The sequence below is a fragment of the Cupressus sempervirens genome, chromosome 10, assembly GCF_028749045.1.
Source record: "Cupressus sempervirens isolate cs-2001-9-10 chromosome 10, ASM2874904v1, whole genome shotgun sequence".
Taxonomy (NCBI): domain Eukaryota; kingdom Viridiplantae; phylum Streptophyta; class Pinopsida; order Cupressales; family Cupressaceae; genus Cupressus; species Cupressus sempervirens.
Window position 1 is genome coordinate 892763245 of NC_143127.1, and position 7543 is coordinate 892770787.

At 32.9% G+C, this 7543-nt stretch overlaps 1 protein-coding gene across 1 annotated transcript; it reads left to right on the top strand.

Annotated features, from left to right (window-relative positions):
- The first annotated feature begins 592 nt into the window (after window positions 1-592).
- On the top strand, window positions 593-3141 carry LOC149536863 (ferritin-like catalase Nec2). Its single transcript, XM_089805323.1, has 3 exons — window positions 593-987; window positions 1880-2105; window positions 2576-3141. Exons 1-3 carry the CDS (start codon window positions 656-658, stop codon window positions 2945-2947), a joined length of 930 nt encoding a protein of 309 aa, XP_089661449.1. The 5' UTR covers window positions 593-655; the 3' UTR covers window positions 2948-3141.
- The last annotated feature ends 4402 nt before the right edge of the window (window positions 3142-7543 follow it).

The following is a 7543-nucleotide window of genomic DNA, read 5'->3' on the forward strand; positions in this document are numbered from 1 at the left end:
ATTATTTTTTAAGAATTTCATTTATTTTTAATTTTTTCTTTAAAAAAAATTGTATTATTTCTAATTAGAAAAAAATTCCAAAAAATATCAAAATAATATTATCAACAATAAAAAAAATAGTATTATTTTTTAAAATAACAATTAAAGAACAAATTAATTATAATAATCTAGTTGGAACGAAGAATTTTAGTCACTCCCCATTTCTCTTATTATAAAATTAAAGAATTCATTTTCCATGTACTAAGTAAAATTGAGGATAATAACTTAAAATGATATTTGACAAAACTTTCAAATTGACAAGGTATGGAGATAGACACTTTTACCAACTCTCAACTTCTAATTAAAAAAAATAAAATTAAAAAATCCAAATAACAATAAATTATTTCTGATGTAATAAAAGGCCGATTTTTCTAAATAAACAATGAGAGAGACCGCCATCTTCCATTTGTTGTTAATTCACAGCTCTATGGGCAAAGACAAACACAAAATGTCAAAGAGTTTGCTGCGTAGGGGACTCAAACAAATCCCAAAAAATTCTTATGCAAAGACGGCCATGTTTAAAACCATGGGAGGCATTGAAGGTGGTGTCTATCCATGCATCCATCTATATATATATGTAGTATAGCAGTGCTTTGAAGTTAAAATATAGCGAATAATGGCTGAATTAGCATATACTGCTTTCTTTTTGGGCTTCCTTTTTTTCGCATATCTGTGCGAGGGTAAAGAAATAAATTACATGGAAAATGGAAGCTACGTTCCAGGGAAAGTTCAGAGTGGGGATGTAGATTTAGTCGAATTTCCTCTAAATTTAGAGTATTTGGAGGCCGAGTTCTTTCTGGTTGGAGCTCTTGGCTATGGTCTGGATGTAGCTGCACCAGATTTGCCTGCCGGGGGACCTTCACCAGTGGGAGGCATCAAAGCCAATCTTACCCCTGTCGTTCATGATATCATTCTGGAGTTCGCTTACCAAGAAGTTGGTCACCTCAGGTGAGCCATGAGCTGCCTGATTAAAAAAGAAAATTTATACGATGTTGGTCAATATATAGATGGTTTAACTTTTGTAAGTTTAATTTTTTTAGTATGATATTTAAGGGTGATATCACTAACGAGCAATAATTTACATCACTTATGATCTCTAATTCTCTCCGATCATATTCAGCCAACTTTGTTTGCTATGAGCAACCTTCTGTGTGAATCTTGGTTATAATTGCTTCTTAATTAAATTCTCAGTACAGTGTTGTGTATGTGTCAATAGATAAACTTGACTCTTTCCTTAATATGTGATGTTTAGGAGTGATAATTGTTTTCAATCATATTTACTAATTTGGTATATAATTTCTTAATTTTAATCTATATGTATAGAAATGCTGTCAGTTTGGTTGCAGGCATAGGAATGAAAAATAAGAATGCATATTGGGAATAGGAATGGCTATTCCAATAACAGCTATTTTTTGGAATGGATATAAGCTCATTTTGAAGGCAAAATAGGAATATGTATTTCTATTCCCTATTCCAATTGACAAATCAAACAGAAAATTTTCTATTCCTATTCCAGCAACCAAATGGCCTAATATTTAAAATTAGTTTCCTTATTCTAGATTTTAGATTTTAATGTACCATTTATCTAAAATGGATAGTAGATTGTTTTCTCTATCTTTGATAAGAAACTATCCAGTCGAGATGGATCATAAAATAAAATAAATTAACACAGTACGATTTAATTTAAAACTCTTATACAAATTTTCTTTGAGATTAAAACTTAATTGGAAAAAGGTAAACAAATGCCATGGATTGTAAAAACCTTATTCAAAAACGGTTATATGAATTCTATAGATTGTAAAAACTTAATGCGTCTATGTATCTCGTGATTGAAATGCAGAGCTATAAAGGCAACTGTGCCTGGCTTTCCTCGGCCTCTACTAAATCTCAGTGCTGAAGTATTTTCAAATGCAGTAGATGCTGCATTCCTTACCAAACTGAACCCACCGTTCGATCCTTATGCAAACTCTCTGAATTATTTGCTTGCGAGCTATTTGATTCCTTATGTTGGACTTACAGGCTATGTTGGCACCAATCCTCAGCTCCAATCTGCAACAGCAAAACGGGTGAGTAGCCCTAATACTATTTATCATAGAATGTTTTTTTTGGTTGAATGTTTTTTTTTGTTTTTTATATTAATTAAAATTTAAAGATATATATTGAAAAAAAAATAATAGAAGATTTTTATACTAAAAAGGAAAATATAAAGAAATGCAAACCATGTGGACCCTAGAAATACTTATACCCTAACAACGGGAACCCTAGAATTACTTATATTACACCGATATCACACCAGAGTTATGAGATTTTCAAAGTCAATATGAATTTTATTTCCTCTAAAATCTCTGTTTTATCGTCAAGATATTTGAATCTTGATTTGTCATCAAAATTTTCATGGGAAAGTGAAAAATGATCAGAAAAAATTAGCACAAATAATTCAGAAAGAACACTGAAACTTCGTGCAATTTTGATTTGATCTCTGTTGAATTTGACTCATCATTTAGTTGCCAAATTTTGTACAATCTGTCTACATTAGCTTGTAGCGGGCCTTCTTGGAGTAGAGTCCGGGCAGGATGCGGTGATACGTGCATTGTTATACGAGAGGTTGTCCGAGAAGGTGAGGCCATACCCATACACCGTTGCAGAGTTCACAGACAAACTTTCCACGCTGAGAAACAGTCTTGGGCGCACCGAAGACGTGGACGAGGGTCTGGTGGTAAATAAGACGGAGGGAGCAGAAGGAAAAGTGAGTGGCAACATTCTTGCAGGTGATAAGTACTCCGTGGCATATGCACGAACACAGGCTGAGATCCTGAGGATTGTTTACTCCAGTGGAAATGAATCAATGCCTGGAGGATTCTTCCCTCATGGTGGAAGTGGAAAAATTGCTCTCTCCTATCTCAAATGACCACACTCCATCCCAACCTATTTCACAAAATAAATGGGTATTAAAAATTGCTTCACATTAGGTGGGTGCAATGGCTCCGCAGATTGTTTAATGTAAGAGGTTGAATTAATAAGATGGGGTTTGATATGCTTCATTAGAATACCGAATAAATTGTAAGACTCAAATATTTTAATATTATATTTTTATTTTTCTTCTGTTTTTCTATGTTAAGATAGAATTATGACTGAAGATGTGAAGTATTGAAAATGTAGGACTGAAGATGTGAAGTATTGAAAATATTTTGTTAACATAGACTTTTACATATCTAGGAGTATGTATGAAACATGTTTTAAATTATCAAGTTCAAATGATATTGTCAAAGTTTATTAGTCAATTTGTTATCTTTGATTCTTTGATTCTGTACCATGAAACAAATCAATTAATTTTTGGAAGGTTCGTATATTGTTTTCAATGTTATGCAAGAAAAATTCTTGTAAATTCGTAATATAAAATATTTTAAAGAATATTGTTTCCTAATTAACATAGTAAATAATGACTTGATGGTATTCAATTAAAAAATTATATTATTTTTTCTTAATTGAGATTTCCAAAAGTCTATTTAAGAAAGTTCCAAATTTAATATGTTAGAAGTAGGGGAGACGAATTAATAGTTGTGAGAGCTAACTTCATCATGTTGCATGGAATGTCATAAGACCTTCATTTTCTTTTACAAAGGTAAAATGGACACTTAACTACCTACAACTAAGGTTTCAAGGCATAGCTCATAAAGAACTTGTTAAAATAGGACACCTAATCAAATGTGTCCAAAAATTGACTTTTTAAAGATTCCACCAAAACTTAATCTAAAAATCTTAGTAGATGAATTTACAAAAATCATTTTTTATTAATAAAACATTGCATAGTTATATAAAATATGATATATATGCAACTTAAATAGACTAAATCGTTAAATTAAGAATTGTGAATATTTTTTATATCTAACTTATATATTCAACACAAGAGTACAAATATTTCAACACAAAATATTAAAATTATTGTTATAAAATTAACACAATATTATATAATTGGTTGTAGCAAGCACCTAGGGTGAAGAGCATGATAGGAAATTTGAATGGAGCACTGCATGAGAAATTAGACCATGGCAGCCAAGCACTATGCATGAATGGCTTGTAGGCACATTTAGATGGATTTCTTGCAGGTTGAAGGATCAAAAAGGAAATAAGGATTATATTGAGGACTCTATAGATAAAGAGGATTCAAATGGTCCCTCACTAGATGGTAATTTCCTCGTGGAACCTAGCGATCCACCAGACAAAGGATCACCTACTATTCTTGAACAAAGTAAATCGAGGGTGGTCCTTGTGCCTGTGAGGCCTCACCCAATCCGTCATAGTACCAATGAGATAATTGTATTACGGTGATTTTTAATCCTATGTATTGATACACTTCTAAGACTGTAGGGTTATGTTATCTGCATTTTGATGATCCGCAATTACTTCTACATATTATGACCTAATTGACGCATTTAATGATTCTAGTCATGTTTTAAGCTATTGGCATTTCTTTAATAGAAATTAAATGGTAGAAATGCTTGTAATGTAAGAATGTAATGTTTAAGTGGAAATTAGAGTTAAAAAAATAAATAAATTTTGTTATGCATTGAGACCTAACCCGCATACCTAGGAATTCAATAGTTGTGGATTCAACATCTTGTCACAATGATAAAAATAGACTATGAAGCTATTCATAATATTAAATTGACCATGTTATGATAAGTAAAGTTTGATGTTATAGTATTTTGAGCATTTTACATGGAAATTATTAGAAAAAGTAATTTAATTAAAAAGAATGAAGTATGGAACTCAAATGTCGAATGTGATATGTAAGTTTGATATTTTAATATTTTGAAGGTTATATTTGAAATGATTAAGAAAGGGAAAGTTAATTTGAGATGATGAAATAAATGCAAGTCTAATGTTGAATGAGATAAAGATTATTTCACTTAGGTACTTATTGTTTACATGATTTTCTTGGAATACTGATGCTTGAATTTAGTGTGCAGGAATTTGACCATAGGTTTAAAGGGGAATTAAGGCTCAAACTACTACAAAGATGACATAGCCAAGGTTGAATCAGTGGAAAAGATTCAAACCTCATTGTAATGTGTTTTATTTTGTATATGTGAATTTATATGTGTGTAATAGCTTAGTTCATGCATTATTGGAGTTAAGTCACTTTTAATGTAATGTGTTGTTTTGTGTGTGTCATTTGACACTTGTGTTGTCCATGTAGAGATGCCATGTCATTCAAGGTTTGACAAGAAGTAACCTAACCTAAACCTAACCCCAATGTTGTACCCAAGTTAACCTCACATAGAAAAAAATGCCATGAGGAGTCTCAATCAAAGGAAATTCGAATTTGGACTTGGCTAGGGTTTTTAGGGGTCATTAGGTGGTCCCTAAGTGTCTTTTAGGTGAAAATAAGTTACCCATATGATAGTACATCATGCTAGGGACCTATTTTTTATCATGTGAGTGCCTAGATAGCCTAGGGAGCCCCTTTACCCATGCATTCTTCCATCAATTCGAATTTCGAGTTGTCATATCCATGTTCCCACTTAGTCAAAAATAGAAAAGTTGGAGGAGACAAGTTTGTAAGAAGTAGTGGCTTAGTGTTTTTGCTAAAATAAGTTAGTGAGAAGGCTTTATTAGAGGGTCTTGGCCAAACTAGTGGGGTGTCTACCCACTCTCTAATTTTAGAGACTGTTAGGTTTTGGAGGGAGATTAAGTGAGCTATACTACAACTATCCTCACCATAGCTTGGACCAAGGTTGGTGTCTCAAAACTTGTTTCTTGCTTTTAGTATGGTTAAACAAATCTGCAAGTGTGAGAGTTCATTAATAGAGTATGCATTTGCATTATAAATCTTGTGATATGGATTTTTGGGTATTCTGTGAAAGTGTGGTGTTCTTGTTGCATTATGAGCATTGATTATGTATTGTGACAATGTGAGAATGTGTGATGTTCTTGTAAATTTCTTGGTTCACCTTCTTGGTTTTGTTTTTGTTGGAATGGAAAGTGAATGTGTTTTGTGCTTTTGGAGATCCTTTCTTGGTTTTGTTTTGTTGTTCATCATTTGTTTTGATGTTGTTCTTGTTTGAATGTGAGTGTTGATTGTGATTATGGGTGTGAAGGCTTCACTCACCCTTGGGAGGGCAGAGAAGCCTTGGGTGAAGGGCATAAGTTGGGCCTGACATTGTAGGTGAGAAAGAAAATTTTGTTTTTACCTCATGATGAGGTTGTTATTATGGAGCATGGGCTCCTTCATGGCCATGAATCTTGTTTTTTGGGAGCTACAAGGAGGTTTGGTGGATGAGGAGAAGATGGTTGTTTTGAAGGTGTTGAGAGGCAATGCAGTGGTAATATGTTGTTTATGTTGTGGTAGCCTTGAGAGGCAAAATGTATTGGCAATATGATATTTATGAATTTCTCCTCCTTGAAGAGCCCACCTTCACCCAACATTTTATGATTCCAATGGTGAATCATTGTGCAAGCCATGGGAGGGTGTTGATTGTGTTTTGTGTTGTGTCTTCATGCAAAATTTTGTGATATATGTCTGAAACCCGATTTGAGCCTTGTTCCCCTAGCGCGGGGGTGGTCTCTTTGGAGGCCTATGGTTGGGTGGAAAGCACCCATGGTCCTTGTTGTTTTCCTTGTGATGCATTTGCAGATTTGTGCCCAAGGGAGCAATGGAAATGGCTTGACCATCTTGCAGATTGATGTTTGGATGAGAAAACTTGACATTGTGCCCCCCATTCGTGAAGGAGGATTCACTAGCTTGTTCATGTTCTCAAAGATCATGATGATCAGTGTTCATGTCTTTCAATGATCATGTTTCATATGATTTCGAAAGGTCTCATGTTGTCTCTTTGTGATGAAAGGAGATTGTATCATTGCTATCTAATGTATATGTAGAGAAAATAATTGAAAATGTTGTATATGTATCTTACTTGTTAAGAAATGATCAGTTGAAGCTTCATGAGTTATGGAAGAGCTAGTAGGAGATATTATTTTGGCATCAAATATTGTATTTGTAAAAGTATAGTTTCGTGTTCTCTTGTTTTGTGTATTGAGCTATAAAAGAAAATCAAAAAGAAAAAAAAAATAAAAAATTCTATGAAATATGCCATCTTAAATGTGTTACGATTCTGAGTCACTTTTGATGTAAAATAACATCTTCAATTTAATGTATGAAAGGAGTCACAGTTTTATTGAGAAGTTGTATATCATGATTTTATTGAGAAGTAGTAAATCATTGTTCTTATAAGAAATGTTCATCGTAAGATTGGATGTATTAGGAAGAAGATACATATGAGATCTTTCTTCTCATTCTAATATAACCGGTAGACATATGTCATGAATGTATGTGGATAGAAATTAAGTGTATAGTTGGTGAATTCAAAAACATAATTGTTGCTTGAAATATCATATGCATTCAATAAGATAGAAGAAAATAGTTATGTTGAGCAACTCTTGTATATGAATGATTATTATTTCTTTTGGCTTTCAAGTTCAAACCAAATCTTATTAGAAAGCA